At 50.3% G+C, this 24,836-nt stretch overlaps 1 protein-coding gene across 6 annotated transcripts in view; it reads left to right on the forward strand.

Moving 5' to 3' along the window:
• Positions 1-4,937: 4,937 nt before the first annotated feature.
• NFASC (neurofascin) overlaps positions 4,938-24,836 on the forward strand; it is a 68,641-nt gene continuing 48,742 nt past the window's right edge. For 4 of the 6 annotated variants that reach the window (XM_057726850.1, XM_057726852.1, XM_057726851.1 and 1 more), the window contains exons 1-6: positions 4,938-5,028; positions 11,545-11,650; positions 13,374-13,570; positions 14,047-14,169; positions 16,800-16,970; positions 21,250-21,300. In XM_057726850.1, the coding sequence (XP_057582833.1) occupies positions 4,938-5,028; positions 11,545-11,650; positions 13,374-13,570; positions 14,047-14,169; positions 16,800-16,970; positions 21,250-21,300 (739 nt within the window). Of the gene's footprint in view, positions 5,029-10,849; positions 10,868-11,544; positions 11,651-13,373; positions 13,571-14,046; positions 14,170-16,799; positions 16,971-21,249; positions 21,301-24,836 lie in introns of all 6 variants that reach the window. The other 2 variants (XM_057726847.1, XM_057726848.1) reach the window with 1 other exon arrangement.

The following is a 24,836-nucleotide window of genomic DNA, read 5'->3' on the forward strand; positions in this document are numbered from 1 at the left end:
GAATGGCCGGCTGACTGCTGCCCAAAAGTCCAAGGCGGATTCTGCTGCAGGGGGTGTGGAGCTGCCCACTGAGCCATGTCTCAACGCAGCCTGTCTTTTTTCCCCATCACTTCAGGTGCATTGTGACCACCAGTGCAGCCTGCTCAGAATGGGGCTGCGGGAATGCGGGGAGCTCCCAATGGCAGCAGCTTGTGGGAGCTGTGGACCTCTTATCCATCTGCCAGGGACAGCTTGTGGAATCAACACCGGGGCCCCCCAATCTGGGGAAAGAAAGCAAACCAGGACCCAGAAAAAAGGAAAAATCAGGCTGTGATTGTGGTTGGATTAGTAGTATTGCTCCTTGGGGCTGTTGCTGGTGGTGTCTTAGAGGTAGTTCAAAGCCCGCTGGGTGGCAGCAGCTAACATTTCTTGAGCTTGTACCCCTGTGCTTTGTTAAGTGCTTTATATAGGATTTGAGGTATTGAGTCACAATGACAGCCGTCTGGAATAGGTGCTTCTATTATCTGCATTTTTCAGATGAGAAATACAAAGCTCGGGAGGTTCAGTACTTGCCCTTGACCCCCACCTTGTAAGTGGGGAGCAGCTTCAAACCTAGGTGAGCTTGCTGCACGGCCAATGCTCTCGAACTCGACCGAGAGAGGCTGTTATGTCCAGCTGTCCCCACCAGTGGCTGATCATCACTCAACTCACATGTGATTTCCTGGGCCCCATCTTAGATATTTTGAATTCAAATCTCCCACAAGGCTTCCAAATTTAAAGGCCTTGAGTTCACAAAAGTTGCCTAAGTGTGTGTAGGATAACAGAGTAAGGGCATTCAAATTAAAAAAATTTTTTTGAATCTGCAGGCTTGATTTGGCCCCTATCTAGAAGTTTGCATGTATTTAAATAGTGGCCAGGTGGTCCTGATAAACATCGAATTGCCTTCCTGTGGGGGCTGGTTAGGGACACACCGGACCAAATGCTGCTTGGATTTTTTATGAGAAGCAGTGAGCTCAGCACCGTTAGGTGCAGAACATTTCGTATTCGGGTGACTCTATTCTCTCTCTTTTTTCTTTTCTTTCTTTCTTTGTTTCTTTTCCTTTTCTTTTTTGTTTTTTTTTGGCTTTTCTTTTCACACAGTGGGTTAGGGCATGGGGATCTCAGATATACAAGAACTGGATTAATCATATTCCCTAGTTCATAGTACACCATCAATTCACACAAGATTTCTCTTTTGGTTTTATCTATTTTTGTTCTTTTCCTCACTCTCTCCCCCTGCAATAGGCACCCCTTCAAGATATTTTTTATCCTTACAGTTCACCTCTTACCTGTTTGATTCGCTATGAAAGGATCCTTCAGATACATCATTAGTGGTGGCGTGCGTGGGTGGTGTGTTTCATTTTCATGAATGGTTTTATACGATGGCTGTAGATTATTCTTCCTTGAATCTCAGAGAAGCATCTGCATCTCTGGATCTTCCTCTCATTTGATCCTTCTTTTGCTCCCGTGGAGCTGAATGGAAAAATTCCACACCCTCTTCCAACTTTCCAAGACAGTCATCACTGCCCCCTCTTCTGCAGCCTTGATCTGCCCTCTCAAGGATATGGGGTTTTCCTTATTCCTCCACGGGATGCTCCGTAGTTAGATGGCATTCCCCTTGAAGGGCCCTGACAACTCCACCCCCAAGCCCCGCCCCCAGCTGGATGCTGTGCTTCTTTGCTTCCAGCGATAACCTGCGATTTGTTTATTCGTTTATCCACTGATGGACATTTGGGCTCGTTCCACCTCTTGACTGTTGTGAATGATGCAGCTGTGAACATGTGTGGACACGTTCTCGTTTGAGTACCTGTTTTTAATTCTTTAGGGCGTATACCTGAGAGCAGAAATATGGGGTCATATGGTGACTCTATGCTTAATTTTTTGAGGTAATGCCAAACTATATATTTCTTTTTTACATTGCATCTTTGCTTGGGAACTGTCATACATGTTGAGAGACAGGGAAATCAGATGGAAAATCCTGAGCTAGGAGTCAGGACACCTGGGTTCTTTTCCTAGCTTTGCCACTAACCTGCACGGTGACCTTAAGCACATCACTTCTCCTTTCTGGGCTCTTGTTTCCTCATCTGAGAAATAAGGGGATTGCATAAAGCAAAATAATCTTTAAATTATCTTCCTCTTTAAAGATTTTATTGGAAAAATTGGATTCCAGGAAAAGAGGGAGAGAGAATTGTCAAAGAGCTAAATGTGATTATTTCTCTGTTTTTTTCCTACTGTGTTTTTAAATTGTGAGTTAAAGACACCCCAAATAATTTGACTTTCTTCCTGCCAATGTGTTTCTAGTTAATGAATAGCTTCTGGCTTCCCGTCTCCATTAAGATTCCCAGAATAAGATAGTCTTCTCTTTCCCATCATTCCGTACCATTTGGCAGCTGCTGAACAAAACATAGTGGTCACGGAGCCAAGACTGGAGCCATCCCCACTGTCCTCCTGGAAGGAATGCTGAGCCTCTCCCGGTGCTGGTTCCCTCAGCACTAGGGTTTCAGTTGGAGAGCCTGAGTCTAGTCTTTGGAGATGCAGGAACTGTGGAGAGGCATTAGCAGCTCTTTTTGAGACAGTGTAAGAATCATCTTAGACAGGAGGAAGAACCAAAGACCTCCTGTGATGCCTTCCGGCCAGACAGCCGCCCCCCACCCCCGCACCAGGAGATTTTCTACTCTCAACTCTCTTACAGCTGGATGGTTCCCTGGACAGAGAGCAGTGCCTGTGAAGAGAGGGAATTTTTTTCTCCACTGATTGGAAGTCTTCACCATTTGCTGCCCAGGTCCAAAGCATGTGTTCTCCTGCGCCGCCTGGTGGTTTTGTGGGGAAACATGAGGCTTAAAACATGTGATCCAAGTGGTTTATTTTATTCAGTCATTCATTTGCTCACTTTTCATCCATCCATCACATGGTGTTGAGTGCCTGCTATGTTTTAGGCACTATGCTATATTCTAGGAATAAACAAGACAAGGCACCTTCCCTTACAGTATCTTCCTTTTTATAGGGGGTACAGACGAGTAGATTTGGAGTGAATATAAAATGGCAAGTGCTATAGTAGGGGGTCATGAGTGGTGTTCAGGAGTGCAGACAAGGGGGCACATAAGTCACACTTGGCATATCCTAATGAGAGAGGGCAGATGCAGAGAGTGTTCTAGATAGAAGTTGATCTGTGCAGAAGTCAGTACAACAGAGCACTGTGCAGTAAGAGACCTGGTAGAAGACCCATGTTGGCTGGAACACAGAATGCAAGGGAATGGTGATAAAAAAATGACCTTGCAAATGGGGCTGCATCACCCAGGGCTTCTGAGCCACGTCATGGACTTCAGCTTCAACTTTGGAGCAGCAGTGAGCTAGTGAGTTTGACTAGGGGAGTGGCGTACTGATATTTGCATATGAGGAGTAAGCACTCTGGTTGCGGATGGAGAATGAATCAGAGAGGCAAGAGTAGAAGTGGAGAGAGACCACTTAGGAAGCTGTTGAAGCAACTGGTATGAAACAGTGGTCACCAAAACCAAGGAAGAAGCAATGGGAAAGGAGACGGGCAGATGGAGTCCAGAAATATACATGAGGTTGGGGGCTGGTATTGGGCCCAGCTTCCAGGAAAGAAATTGTTGGAATCTGAATCAGCATCCTTTCGTTCACTCACATCCTGGCACAGGGCATCCCCTACACCCTCAGTCAGGATATGTGGGAGACGGTGGGGGTGTACAGGTGATAGAGGCTTCACATTGCTGCCAAGTTGTTTTAAACAGTGTGTCCATTTGATGGGTGGCTGTTAGTCCAGGAAGGTTGGAGGATTTGTGGGGAAACTGCCTCCTGCCATCCCCCTCGATTTGTTTGGCCCCATGGTAGGCAGAAGAGCAAACTGGACCAGTTTTTAAGACTCCATGTTTCAGAGCCTCAGGCAGTTTCAAAGCTTGGTATTTGGGCCTTAGCTGTAGGCCATTCTTGCTCTTCTCTCTCAGGACAAGCGGAAAAGGGTTTGTGTCTCAAGGACCCATTCCAGGCTCCTTGAATAGCCATTTGTAACCCTCACGCCTGCAAGCCCAGGAATGATGCCTTGTGCTTGAGGATGTGAACATCATGCTGTTGTAAATGTTGCTTATTCTACCAACCTCCTGAGCCTCCTGTCCTGGGCTCTCGTCTCAGCACTGCCTTTAAAGGGACAGCAGTGGAGACCACCACCAAATATTTCGCTGCACAAAGTATTTGCCGAAATCATTCATTTACAAAAAGTCTTTGGGGAAGCCAAGTTTTCAGTTACCAAACTTCAGCCTCCCCTTCCCTCTGGGTCGAAAGATAGCATTATGATGTGGTCTCTGTGCCGCTACCCCAGACACACTCGGCCTCAGGTCCCCTCATCATATGTGGTTCAGAGAGGCTGTGAGATATTGGTGCATTTCCTACTGGCTCAGTGCCTGGCAACTCCAAGGTGCTGGGCCTGGGGGCCAGTGTTTGTTTTCATGACTGTTCTATGCAGAGTTGCCCTTTCTTCTAGAATAATGGTTCTCAACAGAGGGTGGTTTTGCCCTCCAGGGAACAGTTGTCAATGTCTAGAGACATTGTTTTGATTGGAGGCAGGAGTGGGTTCTGCTGGCATCTAGTGAGTAGAGGCAAGGGATGTTCTCAGTATCCTACAATACCCAAGACAGTTCCCCACGCAAAGAATTGTTGGGTCCCAAAAGTCAGTAGCGCAAGGTTAAGAAACCCAGTATTAGAACATAGGTCTGTAACCAAGGGGACCCTCGAGCCCGCAAGGCCCTGTAGGGTTACTAGAGCAAACCAAGAGTTCAAGAAAAACTCACTTGTCATCATATTTCTTTCCACAGCTGAGCTCTGTCTGGGAGGCCCAGTCACAGCGGCTGAAGGCAGCAAGACCCTGTGGGCCGGGCAGCAGAGAGCGAGGCCCGGTGCTGAGGATGGCCAGGCAGCAGCCGCCGCCCTGGGTGCACGCAGCCTTCCTCTTCTGCCTGCTCAGCCTCGGCCGGGCCATCGAGATCCCTATGGATCGTGAGTCCTGCACTGTCCTCTTCTATTCTCCCGATTTGGGGCAGAGGAGTTGGAGGGTGGGGAGGTCAGGGAGAGTGAACACCATTCGAAGAAGGTTGGGGACAGGGGAAACGGTGGCTTCTGGATTCAGAGCTTGGTTTCCCTCCAAAGAATCGATGCAGGCAGCCTCATATTTGGGAACCTGGGACCTTGCGTCGCAGCGCCATCTCTCAGGGCCACGGCTGCGTTGATGGCTGCCTGGACCCTGCTGAGCAGGACGAGAGCTGGCAGAGCTTGGAAGTCTGAGTGTCACTGGGGAGTTCTTCCCTCTACACCCCTCCCTCAGCCCTCTGTGGTCTTGACTTACCTATCAAAGTGGAGTTTCCAGGGGCTGAGCGTGGTGGACAGCTCTTATTTGCCTTTCTCATATATCTAGGTCCTCTTGGCTGAAGTGATGAAGAGGACGGATGGCCTGGGGAGGGTTGAAAAGGAGATTACTTTTGCAAAAGACTGTGGCTAAATGAGACCTTAAAATAGAGCCCCATTATAATGTCACTGTGGGAGAACCAGGCATGGATTCCTTCTGTTTGTTTTCAACTTTCCCATGGTGAAGTTGAAAAGTACAATCCATGGCATCTGTTTCCCACGGTGGGGGCATTCTTTGGCCATCAGGATCGTAAAGTAAAGCTTACAGTGCTGGTATCTAACAGCTGTGTCTCCACCAACCGTATCTGGTGTTACATTCGTATGTGGTCCATTGACTGACAGCCGTGCTCCTTGGACCTGCATTTAGGTGTGCACCACCTTTGCTACAATTCTGACACTTCTGCCGGGAAGTCTTGGCATCCCAGTGCTATGATGTGGACACACCACCTCTGTCCCACATTCCCTGCTTCTAGGAATAGCTGGGACCCATGCGATGCCAGTGTTGACTTGGGCTCCCTCCAGGTGACAGGTGTCTGGAGAGGGATGGGAGAGTGACGTAGCCTCCAAGAAGTCCCCAGTGAGCTCTCCAAAGCCAGCCCCTGGGACTTGGCCTTACCATAGCTTGGAGAAGAGTTGCAGGTATCTCAGCTCCCTCCCCCCACTTCACCAATAATAGCTGCTCAGAGGAGTGGGCGCTTCTGGATGGAGAAGGCCAGGAGAAAATAAGTTAGACCCAGAGCAAGATGGGCAAGGCCCCTACTGCCCTCCCGATGGCCCCAACGTGTATACGTGTGTGTGTGCGCGCGCGCGCTTAGGGAGAAAGGGAGAGTGGAGTTGTGAAGGGGACTGTTCCCATGGAGACCATCTGCACTGCTGGCTCAAGGATAGTTTCTCATTAACAGTCCCAGGCAGACAATCTAATAAGGAGCATGATAAGGCCATGTCCCTGGAGCGGAGAGGGGCTGCAGAGGAAATTGGGTTGTGAAGGAAGTGGTGAAGCCTCGTTTCTCTTCTGCCACTTCTCCTCGCTCACTCACCTGCCACTTTAATCCCCGGGGCTGGTGGGTGAGTGGTTCCCGCAAGGTGAACCTGTAAACGGATGGCTTTGATGTCTGTGTTAGGAATCTGGAGTCCTAAAGCTCAACGGCGCCCCAGGCAGGATGCCCTCCGTCAGTCTCTCCAGAGCACCACCTGTGGGGCAGATTGCTGCCAGGACCCTGAGGGGGAACTCAGGCCCTGCTCTCTCAGGGTCACACAGCAAACAGGCGACGGACTCACGCAAAGACCCCAGGCCTCTTGGCTCCCCAGTCTGGCACAGCGTTACCCCTGCCTCTGGTAATCCTGCCCCCTTTTAGCTCCTCTTGCAACTGCCTGGAATAGCAGCGGCCCTGTGCTTGATAGAGAGCTGAGAGCTCTCCAGGCATCATCCTCCGTGAGTCTCACAGCTAATCCACATAGTACGTGTGATCCTTAGCTGACAGGTTAGAAATCTGAGGAGCAGAGAAATAAAGCTGTTTTCTCCAGCTCATAGTGGCAGGGCCAGTGTTTCTCTGGATGAAGAGGTGAGTCCTTCTGCAGGGACACTCCTGGTACCCTGGGTCACGTCGACAAGAAACTCCTGCTGCTGCCAGGAGCCTGCCTCGTATATGCTGTGCCTCCCTGGTTGCTGCAGGCACAGTGGCCGTGGTGACATCTCTAGACTGAGTCTACAAAAGCCAAACGCAGGACAAGAGCAAGACAAGCCCTTCAGAGAGCATCCAATTGCCCTGGGAAGCAGCCCTCCTCAGCCAGGACTTTCCCTCCCCCGGGCCCAGCAGGATAGACGCCTCCCAGATTATCTGAGCTTGTCCTTCCACCTGGGCTGAGGAAAGATCAGGCTTTCTCCCCTCCATCCCCAGGTTTATTGAGGTACTACTGACATATAACATGTCAGTTTAAGATGTGCAACTTGATGATTTGATGCACATATCAAATCATACGTGGTCCCAGAATAGGGTTAGTTAACACATCCATCCCCTTATATAATTACCTTTTTGTGTCTGTGGTAATAATTAAGATCTCGCGTAACAACTTTCAAGTATATAATACAGTGCAGTTAATTGGAGTTGCCATGCTGTGCGTGAGATCCCCAGAACTTATCCATCTTGTGGCTGAAAGTTTGTACCCCTTGACCAGCATCTCCCTACTTTCCCCACCCCTGGCCCCTGGCAACCACCATGCACCTCTCTATTTCTTTGAGTTTGACATTTTTTAGATTCTGCGTATAAGTGAGAACACACAGTATTTTATCTTTGTCTGACTTATTTCACTTAGCACAATGACCTCAGGGTCCATCCGTGTTGTTGCAAAAGGCAGGAGAGGTATCTGCATCCCCTGTTCATGCAGCACTGCTCATAGTAGCCAGTGGGAACTGTCTCAGATCAGGGACTCTCAACTTTCTCCGCGTGTTGGCTGGGAGGGGCTGAGGGGCTCAGGCCAGAGGCTGTCCAGCCCCGCATGCCCTCCACTCTCTTCCCCTCTGGGGAGGCATCGTCTGTGCCTTGAGGACCCGGTTGCTGTGCTGCTCTGCTGGGCTTGGGCACAGCAGGCTTCCTGGAACAGACCCCTGGGCAGCGGCACAATCCCTCATTGAACCCGCAGCCTCCCGCTTCCACTGCTCTGCCCGCAGAGTCACGTGCGCCCCCGCCCTCACCACCTGAGCAGAACAGCGTGACCTTTGGAAAAAGCACAGGGTTGCCTGATCCACCAGAGTGATTTTGCCAAAAAAGTGAGTCTGCTGGCCACTTGCCCTTCCATCTTTCTCCCCACGTCAAGGAACTTGGCATTTTTCTCCCAGGAACCCACTGAGGCAGGCACTGGGATAGGAGAAGCACTTCCTCCTCACAGTCATCCCAGGTAGTGAGGCTGCAGGATGCACACACACATACACACACACACACTCCATCCCCCAAGGGATGGGTGCCGGGGTGGTAGATATCAGCGCCAGGGAAAGAAAAGAGGTTCAGGAATAAAGAAGCCTTGCAGTCTGGGCAGGCATCTGCCTCACCCGCTGTAGAGCCCATTGAAAGACTTTTCCTCCCCTTGGACGTTGAGAGAGCAAATTCATTCTCCACTTGACATCGACATTCAGCAAGTTCCATAGAAGGAGAGAAGGGCAGGTGGTGTGACATGGGGGCGGGGCGTTCACAGGAATAGATGGGTCACCTTTGTCCCCAGGCAGGCTGTTCCCGCTGTCTTCTCCCTGGGGCGGCATGTCCTCTGGGTTGACTGTATCCCTGTAATAAACCCCTTGGTAGCACAGTGGTGGCTGCAGATGTCATTATCTCTTTAGGCAAGTGGTTTCTCAAGAGGTCCCCGGCCTGATTTCAGGGTAGAGCTGGGGACAGCATTCTGAGAGTCTCTGTTCCCCAAGCTCTGTCCACAGTGTCAAGGAGAACAGAGTACAAAGACCCCGCCAGACTAGCTCACCTCCCTGGCTGAGGATGGATTTGCAAAAAGAGCTCTTGACCAGCAGTGGGAGAGCTGATTCTCGTTCCCAATTCTGCAACAAACTTCCTGTGTGACCTTAACTGAGTGACTTCCCTTCCAAGAACCTGAGATTCCCTGGGCAATGTCCAGGGCTGTTTCCATTGAATCGGCCTTTGTATAAAAGAGGCTTGAAGACCATGTGGGCAAAGCAGATCCTTTGCCAGGCTTTCCATCCAGGGCAAGGCCAGAGCCCTCAACTGGATATGAGGACCCAAGAGATGTCAACTGTGTCTTGAGATGAAGAAACCAGGGGCCTGGGCTGGTGGTCAAGGGCAGCTCTGCAGAGCATGTCTTCAGAAACCACAGATTTCTGCTGTTCCCCTGGACGTTTCTTTCCCTTTTTTGCTTCCTGCCAAGGCTGCCCCAGGCACATGGTAAAGCAGATGAAATTTCTCTTCAGTGCCCAAACAGGCACGCAAGCCTGACCCACTGAAAGGATTATCTTGAACCTTTTCAGGAGCCTCACACTCAACACTTTCACTTGCTGACAGCGTGTGTAACAGGGCCCTCGTCCCTGCCCCCTCCACCTCCCCCCTCTGTCTGCCTTCTCTCTCCTGTAGCTCCTCTTGCGTCTCTTGGTCCTGTCTTAACTCTGCCTTCTGCAGCCCACCCCCTCTCTGAACCCCTAATCTCCCCTTGCACATCTCACTGCGGTCAAGTCAGAAAGCTTTGGGGTCACCATGGCTCAGCCTTCCCCCAGAAAGCTCTCACTCGGAAAATGTCAGCTCACAGCTCCGGCAGTGTCTGACATCCCCACCAGCGAGGAATAAGAATGGCGTACAGTAATGCAATCATGTAATATATATAGTGACGTAATCGTGAGGAACAGACGTCTTAAAAAGTTACAGCAACACGTTCTTTTTCCTGGGGACAAATTTTAACCAAGCCCCTCTCCCCACAAAGAATATACCCTCTAAAACTTTGCTATTCAAAGTGTGGTCCACGGACCACCCGCCCTGGCATCACCTGGGTGCTTGTCAGAAATGCAGAAGCTCAGACCCCACCCAGATCTACTGAGTCAGAACCTGCAGATCCCACCCCCCATGTGATGCTCACACTTCTCAAAGTGTGAGAAGCCCAAACCCCAAACACGCGCACACCTGTACATGAGCACACGCACATCTCAGGTGAGGGCCAGGGAAAATTTGTGTCACCTGCCCCTTTACCGCCTTTGTGAAAAGCGCAGAAAGGAGTGATGGGCTCTCCTCCATCCCCAGAGAGATTCAGAAGCAGGGTTTCCATAGAACAATGCACTTCTGCCATGAGCAGTCGACGGTAATTCATCCATCCCTTGAGTTTTCCAAAGGATGGCAAAGGAGGAGATCTTGAGGAGAGACGGTGCCTTCAGGTGTGAAAGAGAAGAAGGTGCAGAGGGAGGAGTGAGGCCTGTGGACCTGACTAGGCCCTCAGAATTCGCCCTGTAGCAGTGGTTCAGATCCATTCCTTCCCTGGCCCCCCAGCCTCATCCTTGCACCCTTGGCTAAGGAGCCTGCTTTCCTTGGGGGCATCTGGAGATGGGCGACATCTTCAGACCCCAGTCTCTTTGGAGCAGCATTGCCACTTCTGATATGCAGACTTCCCTGGAGACAGCGTCATTTGGTCAGAAACTGGTCATTCTGCTCAACTGCAAGGTCTGGTCTCCTGGGGGAGGCATCACCGTCTCCACGAAGCACTTGCTAGGTCCGGCGCCACCCCTGTTTGGCTGTCCCACGGAGCTCCGCAGCTGGGAGGAGATAGCCCGCACACTGCCCTCCCCAGGCCCGCCTCGCCCCCTCCCTGCATGCTGGGGCACGAGGCCACCTGGGCATCAGTCGTGTCCGATAACCGCTAACCGATAACTCTTGTCTTCTTTTCTCCCCTCACGATGCTAACCCATGGGGACTAACAGCAAGCATTCAGAATGAGCGTAAGTCCCCCGGGCGCCTGTCTGCGCTTGTGCCTCTGAGAGGTAGGAGGGCAGCAAGGAGGGGCGGGAGAAGGCCAGGGAGGAGATACTGGGGGGGCTGGTGGCCTCTGGAAGGGCGCAGCTCCCCTGTCCTCCGGTGGCTGTCACGGCAGCGCCAAGGAGAGCTTCTGAGCTCGGCACTGGGAGTGAGAGGAGCCAGTTCTTTGGCTGCAGACAAGTTCCTGGGAAGCCCTCTGGGGACTAAAGTGTCTTTCAGCTCCAGCCTTGCCACAGTTTGGCCAACTGTTCATCCTCCAGGGCTCAGAACCATCATGGTCACTGGGTTCTGGAAATCGAGCTGCTTTTCGTTCTTCAATTCATTCAACAAACATTGATCGAGAGCTGTCGTACGCTAGGCATTGTACTAAGCATTAGAATGGAAAAATGAGTAAAACAAAAGCCTGGCCTTCAGTTTCTCATAAAGATATTATGAGATCTTAGAGGGACTCTTCTTATGCTTAATCCCTGACACACACACCCTCTTTCCTGAAGCCCCATTTAAGGAGCTGGGTCTCTAGAATGGGGCACCCATCCCCCCCTGCTTGCCTGCTTATCTGTGTGGCTCCTGCAGCTCTCAATTTCCACCGTTCCCCAAGTCAGGCACCTGCCCTAACTGCCCCCTGTGCCTGCTGTTGCAGTGTCCCAGCCCCCGACCATCACCAAACAGTCGGTGAAGGACCACATCGTGGATCCCCGTGATAACATCTTGATTGAATGTGAAGCAAAGGGGAACCCTGCCCCCAGGTGAGTGCACTGGCAGGTAAATCCAAGCTGGGTGGAGGGAAAGGGGCCTTAAAAGGGCATTTAAATGAAGAGGGCACTTAAACCTTCCCCTTCCTCCCCAGGTCTGATAGTAGATGAAGCAGCTGAGAAATTAAATGTATCCATACAAAAAAATGTCCATTAGGCACCCACTCGTAGAAGGTACAATGTGGATGACCAGGAAGTTTAGCTGATGAGGAAGCTGGGGGCCAGAAAACTTAACTGGCTTAAGTTCACACCAGAAAGTCAGGACTAGGTACTACGTTTTCTGACTCTGAGTGTAACGTGCTTCTTGCTGCCTGTGTTCCTGGCATCCACCCGTGCTTAGCGTATAGGAAGTTCCTCTCTGAGCTGACTTGAGTCTTTCATCTGAGCGCGTCTCTGCTTATTTACGCGCACATCAGGATCTCATGGGATGTCAGCAGACACAAGCTGCAAGCCTGCTGCGCCAGGCTCTGTGTTAGATGCTGTTCTTCACACTGTCTGTTCAGCCACCTCACTGCCCTTCAGGGAAGGACCCATGTCCTCATGAAGAGAAAGTGAAGTGGAGGCACAGAGATGTGAAGTACCTGATCCCAGGCCTCTGACTCCCCAGGCCAGCTTTGTTTCTACCAAGTGATAAGCATCAGTGATAAGGAACACCTACCTGTCCACCATCTTCAAAGCAGCGTCCACAGGGTGGAGCTTTCAGGAGCCTCATGCTGGACTCAGACCCAGACGTGACAGGGACCCACGTGGGGTGTGTCTGTCAGCAGGAGAAACGAGGCGGGTGGGGCCTCGGAGGTGTGGCATCCTGCTTCTGCCTCCCACCCCGGGTGTGCCTGAGATGGTCTCGCCCCGAGCTGGGAGGCCGGGAGCAAGCAGGGCCTCTCTTGCCCACCACAGGAGAAGCAGGAGCCTGAAGAATCAGGCAGGGCATGGGTGACCTTGCTTCTGAGGTTTGGTCTTTCTCCCACAGTCCTTCGCGGGGACAATGTCTCTGAGACCGAATGCTCCTGCCTCTTTTAGGTTATGTCCTAGGCAGCCGCAGACACACCTCCCCCCAGGAGAAGCAGAGGGATATTCTAGTCTCTTCCCCCCAGGGCTCAGTTTTATTAAGGCTGCTTTTTCTTTCAAAATTGCTCCTCCTGGGCCATCATGTACAGCCACCGTTTTATAATCTACCTCCACTGAGCAGCAGCGTAGATAACCTGGGCCATTTCGCTTTGGCTTTAGAGTCGATTATCAAATAAGGACACAGGAGGAGCAGAGCTGGCTCCCTGATGTGTTTGGGGTCGGATGGAGTAGGAATTTGGGTTTGCATTCCTAGTCGGAGGTTGGGAATGCTTGGGGGTGGAGGTAGCAGCTGACCGTGGATTTTAAAAAATCAAAATTGCTGCCTACTCCGCCAAAGAGCACAATCCCCCAGGGGCTGCTTGGTGTCTATCACTTAGAGCCATGACTCCTGGCCTGGGTTGGGTAAAACTACTGTCAGGGACCTACCCCGGAGATGCACCTGGGTGGGACCCGGGACCCGGCATCTTATCAAACATCCTAGCAGGTCCTGCTGTTCAGCCAGGGCTGGGACCCATTGGTCTGGAGGAGCGGTTATGGGCCTGAGTCAGGGTCCAGGGCCCCGAGATTCTGGCTTGGAGCTCAGAGCCTGGAGCCCACCCTGCCACTCTTCGTTGTTCCTGACCAACCCCCGCCACTGCACTGTCCACAGTTTCCACTGGACTCGCAACAGCAGGTTCTTCAACATTGCCAAGGACCCCCGGGTGTCAATGAGGAGGAGGTCTGGGACCCTGGTGATTGACTTCCGCAGCGGCGGGCGGCCAGAGGAGTATGAGGGGGAATACCAGTGCTTTGCCCGCAACAAGTTCGGCACGGCCCTATCCAACAGGATCCGCCTGCAGGTGTCCAGTGAGTGCGTGGGGCAGGGCCGGGATGCCCTGCTTCTGGGTCCGTGGAGGGCAGGGCATGGAGGGTTATTGCAGAAGAGCCTCCCACCTTTGTCCTGCAGGTACCTTGGTGCCCTGCATGTCCTGCTTGCTTTTCTGTCTCTGAGCAGGGGTGTGCCTCCCCCAACTCAAAAAGATTCCTTGGAAAGGAAGTTTCCAGACCAGTCTTGAATAACTTCACTGGACACTCCGGGCACAGGGTGGGGAAGGAAAGGAAGCTTTAAAGATGTGCTTCTCTTCAGTCGGATGAAAGGCCTCTCCTGCCTCTCAAGGGCTGTGCCTTTCTTGGGCTCACAGGCCCTATCTCTCTCTCGTGCCTCCCGTGTTCTCCCATTTCCTCTTCTTTTTGCCCTCCTTGCATGCCAGCCTCTAACCCTGCTCCTTGTCCCAGCCCAGCCATCACCCTCATCGCATCCTCCTTTGTCTGTTTCTCCCCAGAATCCCCTCTGTGGCCCAAGGAAAACCTAGACCCTGTCGTCGTTCAAGAAGGCGCTCCTTTGACGCTCCAATGCAATCCCCCACCTGGACTTCCATCCCCAGTCATCTTCTGGATGAGCAGCTGTAAGTCTTGGGGGCCTGGTGTTTTATTTCTGTTTTAATCTTAGGGAGTGTTAAGTGGAGGGGGTCTTCCCACAGCTAGATGACCTTGACTTGTAAGAAGCAGAGATAAGGTGGCTGTGTGGCTGAGGACACGGGTTTTGCAGAGAGAGCTTGCTAGGGCTCACTTTTTAGCCTGGCTGCTATTAGCTGTGTGATCTTGAGCAAAATGCTTAACATCTCTGGGCCTCAGTTTCCTCTTCTGGAAAAAATAGGGCTGATCATCGTACTTATTTAATAGAATTATTATAAGGATAAATGAGTCAATACATCCAAAGTGCTTATCACAAGGCCAGACACACAATAAGTGCTCAGGAATATTTGTGATGAAGAAGAAGAGCGAAGGGAACGGGGCAGGGGGGAGACTGGTTTCCAGTCGGCCAATTGAAGGCAGGCTGAAACCAAGCCTCCTATTTCAATCTTTGGTCCATCTAGATTTACTCCAATTCATTCTTCTTGTAGGACAGAAGGGGGGATTTGGGGATGAAACTTTTGACAAAGGAGTGATGGGGAGACAGGATGTTTGGAGCTAAGAGACAAAGTACATCATTCAGGGCTTGTCCTGGCTCAGTTTTGGACACAGGCTCACTTAACTACCCTGGGCCGGTGTTTCTTCCTATGTTTTCAGTCAGATAAAGGGAGGGGGGTGTTATGAAGATGGATGGAAGACTGCTATCTATCTGAGCATCTCCCTGGCTTCCTTCCTCCTTCCCTCCCTGAATACCTCCCATCCCCCCTTCCCTTCCTCCTTCCCTATCTATCCATCCATTCATCAATCTATAAATCCTCCTCCCTATCTCCCATCATTCTCTCCATCCCTCAGTTCTTATTAGCCTGCTTCCTAAAGAGGCTGCTTTCAGTTGTTTTGTGAGGTGAGGATGGCTTTGTGCTCAGGCGTTGTCCCTCTCTTGCCTCAGCACGGTGCAGATGTGTGGAGAGGTGGCCTGGCCACAGGCTGGAGGGCTGGTTTGTTGGCTAACAGGTCAGGCTCTCCACTCATCCCCCGCATTACACCAAGCTGTGTCCATGCTACCTCCTGAGCAGATCTCATGACCCTCCTCTTTGCATCCTGTCTGGCATCTACCCAGCACAGGCCACCATCAGCTTTTCCCTGGGTTACAGCGACTATCCACACATGGCCTCCCTAGTCTTTCTAAAAATGTAAATCTGATTCATTCATTTGCTTAGAGTCCTCCATTGACTCCTCATCACTTCCCATAAAGCCCAGACTCCTTTCCTTGGCGCACAGCTCCTAGTGCAGGCGCCTCTGACTCTCCAGCCCTTCCCCTACACTCTGCCCCTCCCCATCCCCGCTCAGGCTGTGGGTTCTTGCCTTTAGCACACACCGTTCCTGCTGCTTAGAAACTTCTTAGGTCCTTTCTCTTCTGTCTGGTAAATGTCAAGCAGCCTTCAAGCTTCAGCTCAAACCCCAGAACGGACTGGGTGCTCCTTGTCTCAGCCCATCCCCTTCTTATCTGGGGCTTCCCACTCACCACACCACACTGCATTTATCTGCTTTCTCTTCTACTAGATGGAAGTCGCTTTGAGGGTAGGAACTGTCTTTCTTATTTATCTCTCTTTCAACAGTGCATAGCACAGTGCCTAACACATAGTAGGCCTACAGTAAATCTTTGAGAAATGATTTGAAAAGCTGACCAGCCCATCATTGGAAAGTTGGCATCATTAACCTATAAGAAATGCTTTAAGAAGGTGACTTGATAAACAGCAAGGTCCTACTGTATAGCACAGGGAACTATATTCAGTACCTTATAATAACTTATAATGGAAAAGAATCTGAAAAAGTATTATATTTATATGTGAATGGAATCATTTTGCTGCACACCTGAAAGTAGCACAACATTGTAAAATAAATAAATAAAATAGAACCACTTTTCAAGAGAAAAAAAAACGTTGACTTGAGAAACAATCGTCAGGGATAAGGAGAGACCTGTGAGTAGTCGGCCTTATTAAGTATATTTTTACAAACCTAACAGCCTAGATGCAGTGATTTAAAAAAACGTAGATAATGTAGTAAGCATTCTCAGCCACTCCTATGGTGTCATTAATTCTAAAAAGCACACATTTTCATATTTTAACATCTCTGAAATTGGAAGGTGTCCTAAAATTGATGGCATGCATCATTGATTGGTATGCATCTTACAGTTATAATTGGTGGTGCTTTTTTCTTTCTTGGGGAGGAGTGGAAGTTTAGAACATAAAACGGGTAAACGACTCCCAACTTGAGGGGCACTGGAAGGGTTGTGATTCCTCCCTCTGGCCTCGGAGCCAGTCAGATCTTCTGTGGCATGAATAGGAGGTGGCAGGGCACGGTCACAGAGCATGAGCAAGGTGGCCAGGCAAGTCTGAGTCGAAATCCTACTCCCCTCTCCCTGCTTTTGCAATTCAGATCATGTTAAATCCTCTGCTTTAAACTGGGAATAAGGCCTGCCTCAGAGTTGAGAAGATTAAATCAAATAATGTCACGCTCCTGGCCCCCGCCTGGCCCTCTGCAGGCACTCAGTCGCCAGAACTGTGATGATTTTTTACTGCTGTTATTACTGCTAACCTCCCGCTGTACCTCTGCTTCCTTGTAGCCATGGAGCCCATCACCCAAGACAAGCGTGTCTCCCAGGGCCATAACGGAGACCTGTATTTCTCTAATGTGATGCTGCAGGACATGCAGACAGACTACAGCTGCAATGCCCGCTTCCACTTCACCCACACCATCCAGCAGAAGAACCCGTTCACCCTCAAAGTCCTTACCAGTAAGTGCAGGCCCCTGCCCGGGGCTGGGAGCTGGGGGCCGGGGGCAGCAGCCCACGGAGCCCAAGCAGCCCCGGGCACCTGGGTCTGGGAAGAGCCTTGTCCCAAGGCTGACCTAGAAATCCTTCCAGCTCGTTGTGCCTGAGTGACTTTAGCTGCTTTTCAGCCACATCTCTTGTTTCTGGAGCCTTGAGTTAAACTCAGTCCTACTGCAAGCCAGGGCTTCTCAAACTTTGGTGGAATCAGAATCACCTGACAAACTCAGCACCCACACCTGCACCCAGCCCTCTCCTGCCCGACAGTCCTGGACCTCTTTGGGCATCATTAGTTCTCCAGGTATTCTGGGGACACTCCAGAATTTGAGAAGCACTGCTGTAAGTGGTCATCCTGCATCGCTCTCATGCAGTCAGTTTGATTTTTTTCTCATCATTGTTTGGTTATCTTTATTTCTAGAATAAAGCGATGGCATGGAATATCCAAATTAATGAGTACAGCAAAATGAATTGTGTTTGATTCTGTAATAAGTATATGCTGGACCTTATGGAGTCGCTCTGTTTGCAAGTTGCAGGTTTATCTGCTAGTTTTATTTGTTTTCATTTGTATTCCCTGATTCTGTTTGGCTGGTACCGCAGTGGATCAGTGTTTCCTGACCCATTCTCGAGTTGATGACCCTCCACCAGGAGAGAGAGAAGCTAGTCAGTTCAGAGAGACACTTTTTGCTGTGCACCAGCCAGCCTGGAGCTTTGGCTGCAAAGTCCTCAGCCTATTTAGGACACTGAAAGTGGCTGTCTTGGTTTATAGTGTGGATTTGTAACTTTCCTTCTGTAGAAAAGCCCCCCAAAGACCTTCATCTGTCTGACGCAGCTCTGAATGTTGTTTTCAGTACCATGGGCAGAGGCAGTTGTGGGGGAGGCCAGGTAGAGGGCCCCACGTGGGGGCTGGCAGTTTCCGCAGGTTGAAGAAAAGAGGCTGAGCCCTGGCTTCCCGGAGCGCACCTGCGGGTGGTTGACAATGCCTGCTGGGTGGGCGCGGGAGGCGGGGGAGAGGCGTGGGTGAGCTTACCCATCACTGGGGACAGGTGGGCTCTTCTCTCCTCACCAGTCTCTGCCGGTGATGGGAACCCATGGTGCTGAGAGTCAGCCCAGCCCCACACTCCGTTTCCACCACAGCATGGAGGTGGACCCACAAGAAACAGTGTCCCTCCTGTTCCCCTTCTCCTGTTGTGGATTTTTTCTTTCTTCCTTTCTCATGTTCTTCCCTTTTCTTTTTCACTTCCGTCTTCTCTGTTTTGCTCCCTTTCTTTCTTTCTTTCTTTCTTTTCTTTCTTTCTTTCTTTCTTTCTTTTCTTTCTCTCTTTCTGTCTTTCTCTCTTCTTTTCCCCTCTCGTCTCTCTTTGGACCCTGTTTCACCCTCCTCTAACCCTCCCCCTCCTGCCTCTCAGCTCCCCTCACCCTGCTCTGAGCTGCCGGTACTCTCATAGCCAACAGGATGGCCAGCAACCCAGGGACAAGCCCCGCTTGTTCCTGGCAGGGGTGCCCAGCTTCAGTCCACTCGCTGCCTTTTCCCTGGTTTTCTCATTCTGGACCCAGGCCCAGAGAGGACCCCTGAGAAGAAAGTTGGGTTGTCTAAGGTGTCGCCTCAGTCCAGGAGTGATCGCCTGCCAGCTGGCTGAGCTGGGGAGGACAGTGTGGTCTGCCCAGGACCTCAGCGTGGCCTCAGGAGCCAGGACAGAGCCGGCAGCCTTGGGCAGTGGGAGGGGCAGGAATGTCAAGAGTAAGATGCTCCCGGGACAGCCTTCAGTGCATCACCTGCATCCCTCTCTGCCGGCCTGGGGTGATGCTGGAAGTCTGCCTGCTGTTTGCGGACTGAGTCAGGTGACCATCTGCAGTCCTGGGCAGAGGCCCTCACTGTTCCATGGGGTAGAAGCAGGGAGACAGAGGTGATGGAGAGCCTTCCTCTGTAGAATTAAGCAGTTAGAGATTTCAACGACATTTAGAAGTTGGACTTTTCAGAAACATCCTGTTCTCTACCAGAGTAGGTAAGGGATGTTTGTTTCTGCTTCATTTTGGGGTCTCCTACTCCACTGAGAACTCTTTCCTCCCAATGCTGAGAAACCCCCTGAGTGACGGGAACAGAACCCTCTCGGCTTCCTGGAGTTCTCCCAGGGGCAGCTTTGGCGAGGGGCAAGTTCTGGGCATCCGAGCCAGCCCAGAATTGGGCACAGTTGCTTAAAATAGCTCACTTGTGCTCTCTCTGCTTTCCTGCCTGGAAAGGACACAAGCTTTTTCTTGTACCTTCAGAACCAGGTCTGGGGGTGGGAGACAAAACAGACAAGTTGGGACAACTTCAAAGACTGTTCTCACCAGGGGTTTCTTTCACAGTCTGCCCATTGGGGAGGAAATAAATCTCATCACAGCCAATTTTTTATTACCTGCATTAAAGGAAGGAGAGAAAGGGGTCTAATTCAAAATACTGGGCAATATAAAATCATTTTAAAATCTTGTTTGGGGACGCAGTCAAAGACAAACAGTGACGTCGGAGCAGCAAAGAGATGCCTGCCCCATTTTGTCCACACCACACAGGCACCGGGTGCCTCCTGGGGACGAGAGGCAGCACAGTGAGGGAGGAAGGTTGTCGCTGAGGCAGACGGCGGAGCGCTCACCCTGCTTCCTTCTAATGTCTATTGTCTAAGTGACCTTCTTAGAGGAGTCAAAGTCTCCCTCAGTTTCTCAGATGTGCTCCAGAATCCACAAATCCTGAGGTCAGTTCTGAGCTTGGTCACCTCTGTTTCAGCTGCTGGCACTGGGAGCAAGGGCCCTTTCACCTGTGCGTGCCCCGTCCTCCCCAGGAGGGGGACATTGCCTCCCAAGTCCAGTCTCTGCCCCTCCTGCCCCTTTGCCACCCTGTCTCCTCCTTCCACTGCAGGTCAGTTCCCGCCTTTAGCTCCAGATAAACCCAAGCCTACCTCCCAAACACAGGCTAGGTCTTTTATAACACACCCCATTTTAAAGGATGGTTCTGAATAATGAAACTCCTTCTAGCGGGTGTGAAACAAATTTGGGATGCAGCGCAATGTGGGTCCCAGAAACGAGTTTGCATTGCACACGAGGTGTAACAGGATTTGATCTGTCTTCAAATATGCAAATATTCTGGCAGCATCCCTCCTCCCTCAGGCAGCTGGGCTCAGTCCAGGCTTCTCAGGGCCGTCTGCTTGGCTTCCAGTCGGCTGTTCCACTCCCCACCCCCTGTTGGTACTGTCAAAACTTGAACCCGGTAGCTGGAAGGGAATGGTGATAGGAGAAGCAAAAGCTCCTTAAGGATGCTGGCATGATTATGTGCCCTATTCCAAAATGTCTTTTTCTCTGAGGCTGAAATGCCCAAAGGTTTTAATTACCTAACATTGGAGCCCGCTGATCTTATTCCTTCAGGAATGGCTTCATCCCAAGCTAGTCTAGAGAGTGCTGAACCTCCATCTTAGTCAGCAGGCCTTTCCCTGTTGTAAGTGTGGGACTCACAGCTCACACCCTCTCTCCTGTCCCAGGCTCCCTTTCTAATCGTAAAATCGGAACGTCAGCCTGGCTGTCCCCGCCTCCCTGGAGCACTCCTTGCCTCCTCAGAAGGAGGCTTTTCTGTCAACAGACACGTGTCGGAGACCAGGGCGGTGCCCACCCAGACAGGTTGGGGTGTGGTTGTTGCTGGTCAGGGTCTGGGTCTTGATTGCTGGGTGCTGCCAAGGTTCCCTCTGTCCCACTCTGTTGACGATCTGTTTCTCTCTGACTGTCTTCTCCCCCATTTACCTCCTACCCCTTGCAGGTTAGTTTCTGCTCAGGCAGGGCTTTTCTTGCCCCAGGGCTCACTAACCCTCTTTTCTCTTTAGTGACCCCAGGAGCTGGCCTGATCCAGAGTCCTGGGAACTGAGAATTTTGGTTGGAAAGAGTTGTTCAAATTGCTGTGGGATACCACTAATTCTTATCTCATTTGTTTGAAAATAGTAGTAGGACCAAGCAGTTAAAGGTCAAACCTAATTTCTTTATTAAAAAAGAAACATAATTGCCTTCTTTTGCAGGATTTAACCTTTTCTTCCCTTTCGGGGGCTGTTTTGTGTTGCTTGTTCTTCACCAAGCATATTTCCTTTCCAAATATGCTGTGTGTTTCCTTTGCAAAAGACCACTGGTGCTCCCCGGTTGTTTTGTGGCTTTGCATTTCTGTTGTTCTCTCCCGTTTATGCCTCCATGACCTCTCCGTGGTCCCTGTTTGCTCACCCTCTTTTGTTTATTGCAGACCACCCCTATAATGACTCGTCCTTAAGAAACCACCCTGACATGTACAGTGGTGAGTCGCCGTGGTAACCTTGGGAGTAACCTTGCCTGTCCTAACCCCAGTTTGCCTAACTTGACTGATACCATGTCATTAACTCGTGCTGGGTGCCAAGTCTGACAGTTGGCCAGGTCAGGATACCAAGGCGCCACCTCCAGAACACTGCCCACTGGGAGGAAGGTGGCCAGTGTGGGAGGTGGAGATGCTTGTGTGGTGGTATGGTCTCCTCGAATGTGGCAGCCTCCAGTTTGAATTCTGGACAAGCAGGTCAAGCCAGGGTAGGACTTCAAAAGAGCTTCTTGGAGGGTTCAGGAGAAACTTAGGAATCAGTGGTGAATGGATAGAGAATATCTAAGAATAGGGGAGTTCCCACCATCAGGAGGAAGCAGGAAGTCTCATCTATCAGTGGTTTAAAGAGCACAGGCAGCTTTGTAGTGTGTGTTTAGCTAGCTCTTATGTGTCTGGATGTGAATTGCCTGCGTTGTGCTCTAGCCTTAGTTACTGGGGGTACCGTTTCACAGGTCCCATATCTCTTTAAAATCCATCTGGGAAATAGGAGGAAGAGTCTAGCTCTTTCTCTTTCAGGGTAAATATAAAAGAAGTTGGACCGTCCATTGCAGTCTATCACCTGGGTCTCTTCCCTCCTGTGGGAGTGCATGCAAATCAATGCCCATCCATCCACACATTTGCAAGTCATGAAACAATTTCTAGGAGGCGTATTTCCAATTCATCATACAACTGGTTGCTCAGGCTGATTAGTAGAGTAATTGGCTGTTTCCACACCTGAGCTACCCGCAACCATGGCTCAAGAATGTCTTGTTTTCCTTGAGCAGCCAGAGGAATCATTTGCTGGCTCTGGAAAGGCAGCTGGCCCCCATCATCAGTTATGCCTCGGAAGCTGAGGCTGCAGGTCCCCAGAGGGGTCATTGTGGGCTCAGATAGATAGGAAGTGTCCGTATTGTGATGTGCTAATATAAACAATGATTGGTGTCTGGAGTGGGGGATGGGAAGAGGGAATGAGAGCCAACGAGAGTGCAAAGGCTTTAACTTGGCACCGAGCAGCCAGAGCCACACTGAGATCCTGCCAAAGAGATTTACTGCCCGAGGAAGCAGGGGACCTTTGTTGGATTCTGGGCATTGTTTGTTTTCAAAATAACGGGGCCAACCACCATTGTGTCAAGAGCCCCAGAGCACTGGTGTGGAATGTGCCTTTTTCTAAATTGGATTCCGGGTAATCTGTTATGGAAGTATTCTTAAAGCTGGAGTCTGTGAAAGCCAAAAGGTCTCTTAGAGGCCATCTGGCCTAAGCTCCTTGCTTTATATAAAATAAACCATTGAAGGGGACATGCATGTAGAGTTGTTTTATCAACGATGTAGGTTTGATTGATTCCAGCCACTTAAGCCAGTTTGTGACCAGTGGTAGATACTATTGTAAGTGCATAAGTAGGAGTTATAAGAATCATCCAGGGCTATGAAACCAAGCAAGACTCCCAAGAGCTCACACGAAGATTGACCTCATCTCCTCAATCCCAGGTAGAGTGGGGCTGACCAAGTATGACCCCAGCTGGAAAGGGTATAAAGTCAAAGTGAGGCACATGTTGAACAAAGGACAGCTAGTTTGAATGCTTCTAGAAACAGAAAATGAAAAGGAAGGAAAGAAGATAAGGTCCTTCCTGAGTTCAGGGAGCTAGACAGAGAGACACAATGTGATGAATAATGCCCAGTACACTTCTGAACTTGGCTTTGAAACATGTCCCTTTTGTAACAGTAGGGCCAGCCCGTAACTACACTTTGTCCCAGTGATTTCTCTAGTGGTTTGGTATCCTCTGAACATATGCCAGATGCCCCCTGACGTGCTCAGTAGCAGGGGGACACTGGTCTGAAATTGTAACTTGCCACTCAGAATTCATCCAGGCAAGCAGAAAGGAAGATAAGGACATGCACCCTGAGGCAGACTGCCTTGAATTAAACTCAGGCTCTAGGACATACCATTGAGTGACCTTGGGCAAGTCATTTAGTGTGTCAGAACTTTATCTCCTTATCTGCAAAATGGGTATATTACCTGCCCCCAAAGGATTGCTGTGAAGATTAAACAGGATAATGTGCTTATGTTCCTAGTGTGGCGTCAGGCACATCAATGATCAGTCATTGTTACCGTTATTGGCATTAAAGGATATGGCTTAGTGTTGACTGTATCAAGTACAATTGTTCTTTGCTTCTAAAATTGAGAGGGACATGGAGACCTTAAAGAGAAACTTAGGGGAGAGGCAGGCACAATTATGGGAAGAAAGCACTACGGAGGGAGAAATTTTAGAGCAGACTAGAAAAACAAAAGCTTTTCAGATTCTCAGCTGCACTGAGAACTGGATAAGAAAAAAGCTCCAACTGCAGTATGAGGAACTTGGGTTAGATTTATGGGAGAGATTTCCTGGCAGTATCAAATGTTACTAGACAAAGAGTTTTTCTTGTCTCCTGGGGTGGTTTGGTCAGCTGTTTCTGGAGCCAGAGAGATGATGAGATGCCAAGGATCCAGCCCCATGAGTTCTCAGTTCTGAGAATCAGAAGCAGCGAAGGTAGGATCCAGCCGCCCCTAAAAGCTGTTTATGGTTTTCAGATACAACTGATTCACTGAACTGTCTTCTGCTAACACACAGTACTTGGCAGAGGAGGGGAAACTCGGGTTTTCTGCAATTTTGCCCAGTCCTTTTGCAGGAGACAATTGAGGCATTTTTCGTTGGCTCTTCAAAGCCAAGGTGGTTGAGGCAGAGGCATCTTCTGATGTCCCCCTGCTGACCAGATTCCCCTGGAAACCCATGAGCCCACTCTGGTACCACAGCTGTGAGAGCAGGAGAGGAAGGACTGCCCTTGGCCTAGAGGTCAGATAGGCCCATGTGGGAAGCTCTTCCCAGATCCTCACAGACATAAGCTTTAGCATCTGGATTCTGAGATGATCAGATATTTAGGTCCAACTCCACTCCTGAAGATTAGGGAGAGTCAGTGAAGTGTCATCAAGCTAGAGAGGTTAGATCCCCACCTCTGAGTAGGTGGTGGGACCCTATGATGCCCTAAAAGGCTCTGTCATCTTCTACCATATAGAGTCTCATAGAGTAATCGCCTTTGCCTCCAACACTCTTCCTGGGTCTACATCTCCAGGGAGAGAAATGAGCTACCCTCCCTTGGGAGCAGTAGCTCCCAAAGCCACCAGCTGGATTATCCTTAGTCAGTTTTCCTGCAGACCCCTTTCACATAAGGCCACGTGTCTTCACGACCTCCCCTTTGGGTCCAGCCTTCTCATCCCTTAATGATACCATGTGTCACTCTGACTCCTCTTCAGGCTTTCCATGGCCTTAACAATCTAGTTGAGATGTCTTTGGAATCTCTTAATTTCAAGCCCAGCTTCTCTTTTTCCAGTTTGGGCCTGACTTTGTTTAATAGCCACCGAGGAGAGATGGAATCTCAACTGGGATGGTAATACTTGAGGAAAACATCGTGGAAAAGTTTCACCAGAGCAGCTCATTAAGACAAAAATATCTTTCTCCTTTACCCCTTTT

The sequence above is a fragment of the Hippopotamus amphibius genome, chromosome 3 (genome assembly GCF_030028045.1).
Source record: "Hippopotamus amphibius kiboko isolate mHipAmp2 chromosome 3, mHipAmp2.hap2, whole genome shotgun sequence".
In the NCBI taxonomy this organism is placed as follows: Eukaryota; Metazoa; Chordata; class Mammalia; order Artiodactyla; family Hippopotamidae; genus Hippopotamus; species Hippopotamus amphibius.